The 16020-nt window shown below is 41.9% G+C and overlaps 1 protein-coding gene across 1 annotated transcript in view; it reads right to left on the bottom strand.

The window, feature by feature from the left end:
* Positions 1-13819: 13819 nt before the first annotated feature.
* insig2 (insulin induced gene 2) overlaps positions 13820-16020 on the bottom strand; it is a 46265-nt gene continuing 44064 nt past the window's right edge. Inside the window, exon 6 of the mRNA XM_070874483.1 lies at positions 13820-15873. Within this exon, the coding sequence (XP_070730584.1) occupies positions 15832-15873 (42 nt within the window). The 3' untranslated portion in view covers positions 13820-15831. The remainder of the gene's footprint in view (positions 15874-16020) is intronic.

Here is a 16020-nt window from a genome sequence, read left to right as displayed (position 1 = left end):
TGACCCTTTAGAATTTTGCTGTACAGTGGCCCTTTTTGTTTTTTGCCTTGGGTTTCTCTGCTCTCCACTTTTACTCATCTCCTTTGTGTCTTTTGCTTTTGTCTCCATTTTGTTTCCCTCTGTCTCCCTGCATTGATTCCCATCCCCCTGCCATATTAGTTTAACTCCTCCCCAACAGCACTAGGAAACACCCCCCCCCCCCCCCCCCCCCCCCCTCCTCCTAGGACATTGGTTCCAATCCGATAAAATGACTGCCAAAAGAGAACAGTCACTGCTTAACCTTTCTCTTTCTGGACTCTAAACTCACCTCAAGACAATTTTCCCTATTCTTCATGCTGAAAATCCCATCAATACAATGCATTATTGTGTATCTTTGGATCTGATTTTCAATACAAAGATCAGAAAGAATTTGAGAGGAGATTCAAAAAGTGGAGAAGCAGCTTTTAACCAATCTCTCAATCCAAGTAGTGTCCAGGAATTTATGATGGAAATTGGTATAAAAAAAGTTTTGATGATCCTTAAATATTTTTATATCTTTAACCCCAACACGTAAAAACGATTTTGTTTACCGATACAATGTAGATGTATGTGTTGCCATTTGTACATGATGATTCACATTTTTTGATGACTTGTTTTTATAATGCTGCTGCCATTATTGATTATACTTTCCAGAAAAAGAAAAGCTACGTCCCAAATTTTACAGAAATTTGTAATTGTTGTGATTTAATGTACACGTTGTAAGATGTTGTTAAGGACAAGAGACACTACATGACCCGAAAGAGGTCAAGGTCTTACTACTAAATAAGTGGTCTTTATAGCAGGTGTAAAAGCAATATCAACATAGAATAATGTTGGTGGCACCTAACATGCCAATAAACATTCATTATCCTGTCTCCTGCCATTGTCCTCCCCAGGAATAAAGTGCCAAACTCCAGTATCATTATTAATAAAAATGGGACCCTACTCTATTTCTGACTGATAAGATCCATAATTACAAGTTGATGGTTGCTGCCTTTTATTGGTCATAGTAGGACTGGTAGAAATTGAATTTTCTATGTTTATAAGGCACATTAGTGTGTGCAAGAACCTTACACAGTCCCCAATTGTTACAGCATTTTTAGCAGTAACTTATCTTAATATTGAATGAATTCACAACTAGTGAACAAAGTTCATTGAACCTTCTAGCTGGCATGAATAGGTCCATTTTTATATTGCTAATAAAACATGCTGCCTCTCCCTTAAAACATATGAACAAACCCCTAGTTAGTGATAACAGGATCAAAATTCTCAAAGAATAGAATACATAGCCAATGATCTATCTGGTCCAATTACATTGCATAAGAACTTTTGAGAACCACCTCTTCAGGATGAGCATATTGGTCCAGATTTTGCTGTAATAATAATGGTGAAGCTTTCAGCACTCGCTCTTATTACAGGGTAAATCTGACAGCAACTGCTGGCGCCTGCACACGCAGTTAAATGCAGAAATACAGAAGTCTCTGTCAGAGATATCCTGCTCTTCCACAAGATGCACAGTTGCAATCCTCTCCAATAGACTCGGCATTGAAATCACTGTAATGGCATGAATTTGGGATAATTACCCACTAGCTCCGCACTAAAAATGGCTGACAAAGTTAGGGCTAGTAGATTTAGGAGTGAGAGTTTTTAACGATGTAATAAGTGATAATTAAAGTGAACAACCTCTTTGGCCCTGATAAAATAATTTTATAAATGTGTAATCTTATTCCCTAAGAAAATTAATTTTGGAGATTTTTATTATTTATTTACGTTTTTCTGGTTGTCTCTTTTAACTCTCTCCCTTAATCCCAACTGTATTTCCCAATCTTTATTTTTCTTCCTGTACATGATTTAAATGTAATTTATATTTCCTGTTTTTTTACTTCCTGATTTAGACTCTGCGTGATTCAGTGACGATTTTTCAATCTGATTGGCTGAAGTGCCTCGCTGTTGTTTCTCCTGTTCACAGATGCCATATTGAAACAGATGGCGGATTACTGGTAGTCTCCACTGACAAGCCCTTAAAAAGTCTGTAGGTAACTGTATGCAAGATGAATGGCGAAAGCTGTTCCTTCACCTTTGAGAGGAAAATTCAGGCAATTATCTTTTTGAAAGTCTTCCATTCAGAGGTTTATATAAACAATTAAATTCTTGTACCAAGAATACAGCTTTGATTCTAGGGTGAACTTGTCCCCTTTGACTTCTCTGCAGCCCTGAAATACACTCTATCACTCTGTTCTCCACCATGGTACTACTCTCTCATGGTTCAATTCCAATACAGGCCAAATAACTAATGGTTTCTCTTCCTCTCCCTACATGGTCAACTTCATGATGTCCCGAGGTTCCATCCCTTCTTCTCTCCCCCTCCATCTGTTAAGCACTTTAGGATGTCTTGTCATGTTAAGGATGCAATACACATGTAAACTGTTTATTTCAGGAAGAACAGATGCTGCATTAGCACAGAGAACTAAAACCTAAATCCATCAGCTTGTATGCAGCAAATCCAACTATCAGATTTTTGCCTGCCTGTGAACAATGATACACAAAGTGTAAAATTTGTGGTGTAATAGGCTTGACGTACCAAGCTTCTTTGCAAACATTTTGATCCCTGATCAGATTTAAATGTTGTATTGAACAAGCTAACCTGGAAGTAACAACACGGAAACAAGACATTCGGCCCATGACGTTTACCCTCTACACAAGGTAATCACATTTACCTCACTCTGTACACATATCCCTTCAACCCATTTTCCTTCATCCACGTAACTTCTGCCTCAACACTAACCCTGGTAGTGAATTCCACAGCCTCAACTCTCTCTGCCCTCTGCTTTAAATCTTACATTTAATTTTGTAGCAATGGTCCATCGTTGTTGACCCCTCAACTACTGAAAACAATCTGCTTCCATGTACTCTGTCCCTTCCTTTCAGCATTTTAATTATTTCTATTATTTCACCTCTAATTTGCATTGTTTTGATTTTAAGTCTTTCTTCATATTTGTATTTCTTGATACCAGGTAGCATCCTCATGAATCTGCATTGTACCCTCTCGAAAGCCTTAATATTCTTCCTATAGCATGGAGATCTTAGTAAGGTTTTCTCTCGGCTTATCATTCTTTTATATTCTATAGTCTTGAGATAAAAGCTGCAGTTCATGCAACCCTTTGCCACTATGGCTACCACAGATATAAATTCTGACAAGACAAAATTGAAATTACTCAAATTTAAAACAAATGTTATTTTTATTTTGTCCTCAACCTTGCAAATATGAGCTAAAATAAGGGTTTTAACACAAAGATTAACTCTAAACTTATTTTTTATGCTTGAATTGTCTCATTAATGTTTTCATGTTCAGTATTCAGCCTCTCAAAAACGCAGAATTTTTGCAGTTCACTTAAGCAAGATGATGCACTCTGTGCATGTGCAGAATTTCCCATCATGCACTAAAATCATTCTGTCAGTATAAATGGCAGGGTGACACAAATGGAAGAGTATATTTATCCGCATGTAATATAACATTAGAGTTTCTTTGAAGCTTTCCCGATTATTTGAAAAGATGCAGATATAATTTTTAGTTCTATTTTAAATAGCTCAGACATCATAAATTAGCTAGGTGGGCAAACAGATACAAAGATACTCAGATAAACGGTCTCTTTTCTCCTTTCAACATTAAAAAAATGAATTGAATTTTGATTGCCATCAATGATGTTTTGTTCATAGAAAGTGTAAACATTCTAATTAGTTTTAGCTATGCTAGTTATGTATCTAGGTGCAGCTTGATCAAAGTCGATCGATCTACTCCCTCCACTCTGCAGCTCCAATCTGTTCATGTCCCTCAAGTGCCTACCGTCCACACTACTCAATTACCCCTCAACTGTCAGTACCCCATTTTAAAAAAATTCATTCTCAGGATGTGGGCAAGCCACTAGCATGATGGCATTTATTGCCCATCCCTAGCTGCCCTGAAAAGGTGGCGGTGGGCTTTGAAAAGCTACAGTAGCACTTTGATACAACAGACTGGCATGCTCAGCAAGTTACATAGAAACATAGAAAATAGGTGCAGGAGTAGGCCATTCAGCCCTTCTAGCCTGCACCGCCATTCAATGAGTTCATGGCTGAACATGCAACTTCAGTACCCCCTTCCTGCTTTCTCGCCATACCCCTTGATCCCCCTAGTAAGGACTTCATCTAACTCCCTTTTGAATATATTTAGTGAATTGGCCTCAACTACTTTCTGTGGTAGAGAATTCCACAGGTTCACCATGCTTGTGCAGTACTGGAGTCACATTTAGGCCAGACCAGTTTCCTTCCCTAAAAGGACATTAGTAAACCAGTTGGGGTTTTACAACAATCCCACAGCATCATGGTCACTTTTTACCAATACCAGCTTTTTATTTCCAGGTCAAACATCTATGATAGGAGTTGAACTCACGTTCTCTGAATTTTTAGTCCAGGCCTCTGGATTACTAGTTTAGGAATAAAACCGCTACACTACTTCCCCCCAATACTGAGGGAACTTCTGTTACTATCTTCCCCAATCCCTTAAAATATCCTCCAACTTTAATAAACGTGTTATTTCCAGCAAAGATAGAAATATTAAAGGGGTGAACACAAATATTTTTTTAAATTACAGTACTTAAGTAAAGTCCACCGTATTATGCAGTGTTGTAATGATTATGGGCAGAATAGTTTTAATACATGGATATGTATTATATATAAATATAATCATAATATGTATAAAAATGTTACTACAATAGTGATAACTGTGCAACACTGGAACAAAATATGTCAGAAATAAGTAGACACTTTCACATCTGGGTTCAAATCCAGTCCAGATGGAATGGATGTTTCTGTCTTCTGGCCATTAGGTAAAGTAAGTTTGCGTAATCCTCTGTACATGTCTCAGTGGATATGGCCCATAGGGAATGATCAGCCATGATCTTATCGAATCGTGGTGCAGGCTCGAAGGGCCGAATGGCCTACTCCTGCACCTATTTTCTATGTTTATAGCAAAAACTGCCCCGGCCCTAAGCGGCATTCTCACTTAGAGGTAACATAATGGATGTTGAGGGAAATGGGTAAATTGTCAGAATGTAAGCATAGTCATAGCTGCAAAAGGGTCATTTACCCCTCCAATACCAGGCCGCCTTCTTCCTAACTCAACTGACTTGATATCACTGGAATTGTGCAGGCTTTAATTGTCCAGGAGAGAAGCCTCATGATTTTTGTGATATTGGGCAATGGTGACACGTGCATGCTACAAAAGCTGAGCGCATATCTGAACAGTAGTTTGTTTGCCTTCTGGCTTGATAAACACTGATGCTGGAATTTCGATGTCTCTGGTCCGGGGAAGGCATCGGAAAAGCCGGTTTTCAGTGCGCAATGCACATGCGCTGAAAACCGGTTTTTCCGATCTGTCAAGTTTCTAGCTTGACAGATCATCCGCAGATCGAGAGCGAGGACATTTGCAGGACAAGATTTCTGATATTTACAGATATCTTGCCCAGCAAATATCCTCAAGTGTATGAAAATACACAAAAACATTTTAAATAAAAACAAATCTTATTCTTAAAAACCCTCCCCACGATGGTAAGTTTATTTTTAATTTAAACTAAAAATTGTGAAAATATTTTTTTTTTTTAATAAGACATAACTTTAATTTCAATTAATTTTAAATAGGCGTGGTTTGTTTTTTATTTTTTATTGTGTGATTGCCTTTGTTCCCATTAATAGCACAGAACTCAGGTACACGAGTCTCAGTGCTATTAATGGGAACCTGTGAAATACTTACCCGATTCGCTGAGCAGTCACACGTGACTGCATCTTCTGCGTCGGGATCCTCTGCACGGGAGCGCACTTCGCAGCGCGGGAGAAGAAGGCCTCCCCATTGGAAATCAGGACGCCTCCTAGACCACCAGGTATATTTGTAAAAAATATCCGGCGAGGAGGCAATTGCCCGCAGGAACACCCTCAGAGGAATTTCTGGGCCATTGTCTTCCTAGTGACACGAACAGCAACTCGTAACAAAATACTGTTCAAATCATAGGTTGTCTTACTATCATGCAGTTTTGTGATCTCATTGCTATGCTTGCAAAGCTTTGTTCACATCCACTGATACTTTGTTCTTTTACTATTCCATAATATTTACTGAAAAATAGTTGGTCGGTTACTCTGATTTCTAATTTTCTTGGCTGACCTCCACTAACTGGAGTACTGTGTCCAATTTTGGGCACCATACTTTAGGAAGGATGTGAAGGCCTTGGAGCAGGTGCAGAAAAGATTTGAGAGAATGATTCCAGAAATTAGGGAATTCAGTCATATTGATAGTCTGGAGAAGCTGGGGTTGTTCTCCTTGGAGCAGACAAGATTAAGATGTTCAAAATCGTGAAGGATCTGGACAGGATAGAAACTGTTCCCATTGGCAGAATGTTCAAGAACCAGAGGGCACAGATTTAAGGTAATTGGCGAAAGAACCAAAGACGATGCAAGAAAAAACTTTTTTACGCAGCAAGTGGTTGTGATCTAGAATGCTCTGCTTGAAAGGGTGGTGGAAACGGACTCAATCTTATCTTTCAAAAGAGACTTGGATAATCCATCCCTGGGTGTGTCCTGTCCCACCGGCAGGACAGACCCACCCCGAGATGGCAGCAGTGGTATAGAGTCAGGAGGGAGTGATCAACATTGACTCCGTGCCCCATGAAGTCTCATGGCTTCAGGTCAGGCATGGGCAAGGAAACCTCCTGACTGATTACCACCTACCACCCTCCCTCAGCTAATGAATCAGTACTCCTCCATGTTGAACACCACTTGGAAGAAGCACTGAGGGTAGCAAGGGCACAGAATGTACTCTGGTTAGGGGACTTCAATGTCCTTCACCAAGAGTGGCTCAGTAGCACCACTACTGACCGAGTCCTGGAGGACATAGCTGCCAGACTGGGCCTGCAGCAGGTGGTGAGAGAACCAAGAGGGAAAAACCTACTTGATCTCGTCCTCACCAATCTATCTGTCGCAGATGCATCTGTCCATAACAGTGATTACAATAGTCATTGCAGAGACTAAGTCCCATCTTCACACTGAAGACACCCTTCATTGTCTGGTATGGCACTAAATAGGATAGATTCAGAACAGATCTAGCAGCTCAAAACTGGGCATCCATGAGGCGCTGTGGACCATGAGCAGCAGCAGAATTCTATTCCACCACAATCTAACCTCATGGCCTGGCATATCTCTCACTTTACCATTACCATCAAGCCAGAGGACCAACCCTGGTTTAATGAGTAGTGCAGAAGAGCATGCCAGAAGTAGCACCAGGCATACCTAAAAATGAGATGCCAACCTGGGGAAGCTGCAACACAGGACAACTTGCATACTACTAAACAGAGCTAAGCGATCCCACAATCAGTGGATCAGATCAAAGCTCTGCAGTCCTGCCACATCAAGTCGCGAATGGTGGTGGACAATTAAACAATAACGGGAGGAGGAGGCTCAAAGAATAAACCCGCCCTCAATAATGGCGGAGCCCAGCAAGTAAGTGCAAAAAACAAGGCCAAAGCATTTGCAACCAGCTTCAGCCAGAAGTGTCCAATGGATGATCCGTATTGGTCTACTCCCAAGGTCCCCACCATCACAGAAGCCAGTCTTCACTCCACGTGATATCAAGCGGCTGAGCACACTAGACACAGCAAAGGCTATGGGCCCCGACAACATCCCAACTGTCGTGCTGAAGACTTGTACTCTAGAACTAGTTGCGCTTCTAGCCAAGCTGTTCAAGGACAGCTACAACACTGGCATCTACCTGACAATGTGGAAAACTGCCCAGGTATGTCCTGTCCATAAAAAGCATGACAAATCCAATCTGGCCAATTACCGCCCCATCAGTCTACTCTCAATCATCAGCAAAGTGATGGATGGTGCTGTCAACAGTGCTATCAAGCGGCACTTACTCACCAAACCTGCTCACCAATGCTCAGTTTGGGTTCCGCCAGGAACATTCGTTTCCAGACCTCATTACAGCCTTGGTCCATACATGGACAAAAGAGCTGAATTCCAGGTGAAGTGAGTGACTGCCCTTGACATCAAGGCAGCATTTGACTGAATGTGGCATCAAGGAGCCCTAATAAAACTGAAGTCAATGGAAATCAGGGGAAAACTCTGCACTGGCTGGAGCCATACCTAGCACAAAGGAAGATGGTTGTTTTTGTTGGAGGTCAATCAGCCGAGCCCAGGACATCGCTGCAGGAGTGCCTCTGGGCAGTGTCCTAGGCCTAACCATCTTCAGCTGCTACATCAATGACCTTACACAGAAACATAGAAAATAGGTGCAGGAGTAGGCCATTCGGCCTTTCGAGCCTGCACCGCCATTCAATGAGTTCATAGCTGAACATGCAACTTCAGTACCCCATTCCTGCTTTCTCGCCATACCCCTTGATCCCCCTAGTAGTAAGGACTACATCCAACTCCTTTTTGAATATATTTAGTGAATTGGCCTCAACAACTTTCTGTGGTAGAGAATTCCACAGGTTCACCACTCTGGGTGAAGAAGTTTCTCCTCATCTCGGTCCTAAATGGCTTACCCCTTATCCTTAGGCTGTGACCCCTGGTTCTGGACTTCCCCAACATTGGGAACATTCTTCCTGCATTTAACCTGTCTAAACCCGCCAGAATTTTAAACGTTTCTATGAGAGCCCCTCTCATTCTTCTGAACTCCAGTGAATACAAACCCAGTTGATACGATCTTTCTTGATATGTCAGTCCCAGCATCTTGGGAATCAGTCTGGTGAACCTTCGCTGCACTCCCTCAATAGCAAGAATGTCCTTCCTCAAGTTAGGATACCAAAACTGTACACATCCAGGTATGGCCTCACCAAGTCACTGTACAACTGTAGTAACACATCCCTGCCCATGTACTCAAATCCCCTCGCTATGAAGGCCAACATGCCATTTGCCTTCTTAACCACCTGCTGTACCTGCATGCCAACCTTTCAATGATTGATGTACCATGACACCCAGATCTCGTTGCACCTCCCCTTTTCCTAATCGGTCACCATTCAGATAATAGTCTGTCTCTCTGTTTTTACAACCAAAGTGGATAACCTCACATTTATCCACATTATACTTCATCTGCCATGCATTTGCCCACTCACCTGACCTATCCAAGTCACTCTGCAGCCTCATAGCATCCTCCTCGCAGCTCACGCTGCCACCCAACTTAGCGTCATCCGCAAATTTGGAGATACTACATTTAATCCCCGCGTCTAAATCATTAATGTACAATGTAAACAGCTGGGGCCCCAGCACAGAACCTTGCGGTACCCGAGTCACTGCCTGCCACTCTGAAAAGTACCCATTTACTCCTACTCTTTGCTTCCTGTCTGCCAACCAGTTCTCAATCCACGTCAGCACACTACCCCCATGTGCTTTAACTTTGCACATTAATCTCTTGTGTGGGACCTTGTCGAAAGCCTCTTAAAAGTCCAAATACACCACATCAACTGGTTCTCCCTTGTCCACTCTACTGGAAACATCCTCAAAAAATTCCAGAAGATTTGTCAAGCATGATTTCCCTTTCACAAATCCATACTGACTTGGACCTATCATGTCACCTCTTTCCAAATGCGCTGCTATGACATCCTTAATAATTGATTCCATCATTTTACCCACTACCGATGTCAGGCTGACCGGTCTATAAATCCCTGTTTTCTCTCTCCTTTTTTTAAAAAAGTGGGGTTACATTGGCTACCCTCCACTCCATAGGAACTGATCCAGTCTATGGAATGTTGGAAAATGGCTGTCAATGCATCCGCTATTTCCAAGGCCACCTCCTTAAGTACTCTGGGATGCAGACCATCAGGCCCTGGGAATTTATCGGCCTTCAATCCCATCAATTTCCCGACTAATAAGGACTTCCCTCAGTTCCTCCTTCTTACTAGACCCTCTGACCCCTTTTATATCCAGAAGGTTGTTTGTGTCCTCCTTAGTGAATACCGAACCAAAGTACTTGTTCAATTGGTCTGCCATTTCTTTGTTCCCAGTTATTACTTCCCCTGATTCTGACTGCAGGGGACCTAAGTTTGTCTTTACTAAGCTTTTTCTCTTTATATATCTATAGAAGCTTTTGCAGTCCATTTTAATGTTCCCTGCTCTATTTTCCCTGCCCTAATCAAACCCGTTGTCCTCCTCTGCTGAGTTCTAAATTTCTCCCAGTCCCCAGGTTCGCTGCTATTTCTGGCCAATTTGTAGGTCACTTCCTTGGCTTCAATACTATCCCTGATTTCCCTTGATAGCCACGGTTGAGCCACATTCCCTTTTTTATTTTTTCGCCAGACAGGGATGTACAATTGTTGTAGTTCATCCATGCGGTCTCTAAATGTCTGCCATTGCCCATCCACTGTCAACCCCTTAAGTATCATTCGCCAATCTATCCTAGCCAATTCACGCCTCATACCTTCAAGTTATGGGAACCATGGTCTCTGAATTAACTGTTTCCTTCTCCATCCTAATGTAGAATTCCACCATATTCTGGTCACTCTTCCTCAAGGGGCCTCGCACAACGAGATTGCTAATTAATCCTCTCATTACACAAAACCCAGTCTAAGATGGTCTCCCCCCTAGTTGGTTCCTCGACATATTGGTCTAGAAAACCATCCCTTATGCACTCCAGGAAATCCTCCTCCACCGTCTTGTTTCCAGTTTGGTTAGCCCAATTTATTAGCATGTTAAAGTCACCCATGATAACTGCTGCACCTTTATTGCATGCACCCCTAATTTCCTGTTTGATGCCCTCCCCAACATCACTACTACTGTTTGGAGGTCTGTACACAACTCCCATTAGTGTTTTCTGCCCTTTGGTATTCCGTAGCTCCACCCATACCGATTCCACAACATCCAAGCTAATGTCTTTCTTTACAATTGCATTAATTTCCTCTTTAACCAGCAACGCCACCCCACCTCCTTTTCCTTTCTGTCTATCCGTCCTTTATGTTGAATACCCTTGGATGTTGAATTCCCAGCCTTGGTCACCCTGGAGCCATGTCTCCGTGATGCCAACCACATCGTATCCGTTAACTGCTATCTGCACAGTTAATTCGTCCACCTTATTCCGAATACTCCTCACATTGAGGCACAGAGTCTTCAGGCTTGCCTTTTTAATACACTTTGACCCTTTAGAATTTTGCTGTAAAGTGGCCCTTTTTGTTTTTTGCCTTGGGTTTCTCTGCCCTCCACTTTTACTCATCTCCTTTCTGTCTTTTGCTTCTGTCTCCATTTTGCTTCCCTGTCTCCCTGCATTGGTTCCCATCCCCCTGCCATATTAGTTTAACTCCTCCCCAACAGCATTAGCAAACACTCCCCCTAGGATATTGGTTCCAGTCCTGCCTTGATGCAGACCGTCCGGTTTGTACTGGTCCCACCTCCCCCAGAACCGGTTCTAATGCCCCAGGAATTTGAATCCCTCCCTGCTGCACCACTGCTCAAGCCACGTATTCATCTGAGCTATCCTGCGATTCCTACTCTGACGAGCACATGGCACTGGTCGCAATCCGAGATTACTACTTTTGAGGTCCTACTTTATAAATTTAGCTCCTAGCTCCTTAAATTCATCTCTTCGGACTTCATCCTGTTTCGGACAACATTACCTATATTGTTGGTACCAATGTGCACCATGACAACTGGCTGTTGGCCCTCCCTTTTCAGAATGTCCTGCACCCGCTCCGAGACATCCTTGACCCTTGCACCAGGGAGGCAACATACCATCCTGGAGTCTCGGTTGCGGCCACAGAAACGCCCATCTATTTCCCTTAGAATTGAATCCCCTATCACTATCGCTCTCCCACTCTTTTTCCTGTTCTCCTGTGCAGCAGAGCTAGCCACGGTGCCTTGAACTTGGCTGCTGCTGCCCCCCCCGATGAGTCATCCCCCCGAACAGTACTCAAAGCGGCGTATCTGTTTTGCAGGGGGATGACCGCAGGGGACCCCTGCACTACCTTCCTTGCACTGCTCTTCCTGTTGGTCTTCCATTCCCTATCTGGCTGTGAACCCTTTACCTGTGGTAAGACCAACTCGCTACATGTGCTAATCACGTCATTCTCAGCATTGTGGATGCTCCAGAGTGAATCCACCCTCAGCTCCAATTCCGCAATGCGGTCCGTCAGGAGCTGGAGGCGGATACACTTCCCACACACGTTGTCGTCAGGGACACCGGAAGTGCCCCGAATTCCCACATAGTACAGGAGTATATCACGTGTCCGAGCTCTCCTGCCATGACTTAACCCTTAGATACACTTAATTTGGCGACAACAATATTAACAGGTTACTTACTGATAGAAAAAAGAAAAAGAAAATCTACTCACCAATCACCAGCCAATCACTTACCCCCTTGGCTGTGACGTCACCTTTTGATTTCTTTCTACTTCTTTTTTGCTTTTTCTTCCGGCTGGAGCTGCACAAGCATGTCTTTTGTAGGCCTCACCAATGCCACGAATTCCCGCCTCTGACTGCTGCCACCTGTGACTGCCGCTGGGCCTTTTGTAGGCCTCACCAACACCACGATCTCCCGCCTCTGACTGCCGCCGCCTCTCGCTGCCACTGGGCCTTTTGTAGGCCTCACCAACGCCACGAATTCCCGCCTCTGACTGCTGCCACCTGTGACTGCCGCTGGGCCTTTTGTAGGCCTCACCAACGCCACGAACTCCCGCCTCCATCATAAGGTCAGAAGTGGGGTTTGTTCGCTGATGACTCCTCAGAATGTGAAGCATTCCATGTCAGCATGCAGCAGGAGCTGGATGACATTCAAGCTTGAGCTAGTAAGTGGCAAATAACATTCATGCCACACAATGGCCAGGCAATGACCATCTCCAACAAGTGAAAGTTTAACCACCTCCCCTTGATATTCAACGACATTACTATCGCCAAATCCCCCAGTATCAACATTGTGGGGTCACCATTGACTAGAAACCTAACTGGACAAGCCACATAAATAATGTGGCAACAAGAGGTCAGAGGCTGGGTATTCTGCAGCGAGTGTCTCACCTCCTGACGTGCCCCCCCTCCAAGTCAGAAGTGTGTTGGAATATTCTCCACTTTCCTGGGTGAGTGTAGCTCCAACAACACTCAAGAAACTTGACACCATCCAGGATAAAGCAGCCCGCTTGACTGGCACCACCTTCAACATTCACTCCCTCCACCACTGGCACACCGTGGCTGCAGTGTGCACTATGTCCAAGATGCACTGCAGCAACTTGCCACAGCTTCTTCAGCAGCACCTCCCAGACCCATGACCTCTACCACCTCGAAGAACAAGGGCAGCAGGCGCATGGGAGCACCATCAACTGCAAGTTCCTCTCCAAGTTACACACCATCCTGACTTGGAAATAGATAGCCGTTCCTTCATCATCGCTAGGTCAAAATCCTGTAACCCCCCCCCCCCCCCCCCCCATCAGCACAGCACCTTCACCACAAGGACTGCAGCGGTTCAAGGCGGCGGCTCACCAGCACCTTCGAGGGCAATAAATGCTGGCCTTGCCAGCGATGCCCACATCCTGAAATGATAAAAAGTATCTGACGGAAACAATTTTGCAGGGCTACATGGAAAGGGCAGGGGAGTGGGATTAGCTGAGAGTTGGCATGGGCTTGACAGGCCAAATAGCCTTCTTCCGTGCTGTAACCATTCTATGATCAAAGATTAGTCTCTGTACCCTTGCCAGCATTAATTAAATCAAACATTAAGGTAGAAGAGTTTCTATAATGTAAGCCAATACTATTCCAAAACACATTTTTACATGTACACTACACAAAAAACTCTCCACACTTGCAGTATAAACTTTTATTGTGAAAAATAAGAGCATTTTTTTTTTGATGGTATCAGTTTCCCCAAAATTTCCATAACCACTGTGATACTATACTATGGCTACTACAGAATCCCTAGCTCTTTTTGCATTCTGGTAAACCAAAATTAAAAACACATTTGAAGCATTTGATGGTTAATATTTCACTCAACAAAAATCCATACAAAATACTTCAATATTTGTACCCTATATTTATTCTACTTAAATTGACGAAATAAAATCCTGGCAGTTATAAACGATTACACATTAAGTGGCACACTGAAAAGTTCCCACTTGTTCAGTGCTTCATTTAGCAAAAAGGACCTAACTTGTTAAAATCAACTATGTTGAAAAGCTGCAAACCTGAAAATGAGTAGGGGAAGAAAACACAACACATTTTACAGCCAGCTATTTGATCCGATGTTAAAATGAATAAATGTGGTTCTATCCATGTAACTAACTGCTAACCCAAAATCATATCAATTTGTACTTCAAATTTTGGTAATTGCCACAACGTAGGTTAAATGTACTAATAAAGTGATTCATATTTGGTGTAGCAAAATACAAAATTACTCTTTAGATATGTAGGGATACCATTTCTGTGGAAAATAACAGTTAAGAATATACAACAATGTTTAAATTCCTTCCACAATCCCATACAATTGGAATGCTCTTCTGTTTGAATTTTGTCACTTGACCTTAATTTTCTATAATCACTGCCAACTACTATTAAAAGCCATCAAGGGTTGTATTGTGTAACAGGAAGAGTTTTTTTTAATGTGCAGTTGTCTCACAGGACTGGAGCAGCCAGCTGTACTGAATATATATTTTATTGGAATATTCAGTGTATATTTAATCAGCATAAATTAGTCTAAAGTACTTAAGAGGCCAAATGATTTTACCCCACTTACAATTGAATGCCTTTGAATGGAAGGGACAGAAGCCCCATGAAAGAAAATCCAGAATTGATAAGAACAATTTGCATTATTTTCTGTACAAATGTCTTGTTTTAACTGGTGGATTTGTTAATTTAACTATTTGGCTTCTATACAAGAGATCCTTACCACAAATTAAAATATTTTATTCTAAACAAAACACGTACAGTAGTACGCATTCTTCATTTTTTCACAAAATATTGAACTGAAAATACAGATCAATTTCAGATATGCTGAAGGAGCTATCCAAATCCCACTACAATAACTAATCACAGAGCTCACAATGTCTTGAATTATCAATAGTATATTGCTTCAATAACATCACACATCTGTGCAGATATATAATGGTAGCAGTTTCATGCATTTGTAAATATCCTATTGCTACAAGCAGGACACGAAAAATGAGGATGAGCCAAAAGTTCAGATATTACGTTTCTTGCAAGGCAGAACCATGAAATATTACCCTTATACAAAATATATATTTAAAATCAGGAATACTAATTTTTCACTTCATTGAAATATTGTTGAATCTTCTGAACTATAAAGGTGTATAAACACACACATGCAAACAGGTGATATGAGAAAACAGTACAAATTCAATTTTTTTTAAGTATTAAAAAATTAAGCTAGCTAAATATTTGCAGGATGCTGGCCAATGACTATCTTAAATGAAGTATAAAATCTGAAGCTTTTGTTCATCATTAAAACTAACAAGAGCATTGAAATGACATACTTTGTTGGCACCACACATCTGTAGATATGGTCCAAAAGCTTTCCATGGGAATAAAATAAATGTTCTCCATGTACTAAAATTGAATCCAGAGTTGCATATAGATGTATGGTCTTACAAGTGTATTGCCTACACAATAATGCTCTAACAAAACATTTTATACCACTAGCAATCACAGATTGCATTTCATGTAGCCGAGTGAAAAAGAATAAAACTGCAACTTTTGCAATTTTACATCGGAACCCTTATTTACAGCTTTTTACATTCATTTGGCATATCATCCTTATTTCCAATTGTCCATTTGAAATCTTCAAATTTCCACAATATTACTTCAATCTTGGTGAGGTTTCTCTGGAATAACTTTACACTCATACTGTAATCAAAAACAAAATATAAAGAGATCATGATTCAGGTTGTAGTGCACGCAACGCAAAAAATACTGATTACACTTACTGTTATTTCTTCACTTGTAATCTATTTTAAAATTAAACTGGAATATTAAAACAAAGAAAATTGGCAC

The sequence above is a fragment of the Pristiophorus japonicus genome, chromosome 3 (genome assembly GCF_044704955.1).
Source record: "Pristiophorus japonicus isolate sPriJap1 chromosome 3, sPriJap1.hap1, whole genome shotgun sequence".
NCBI classification, from domain to species: Eukaryota; Metazoa; Chordata; class Chondrichthyes; family Pristiophoridae; genus Pristiophorus; species Pristiophorus japonicus.
The sequence above is the reverse complement of the archived record's forward strand: the minus strand, read 5'-3'. Positions and strand labels throughout refer to the sequence as shown.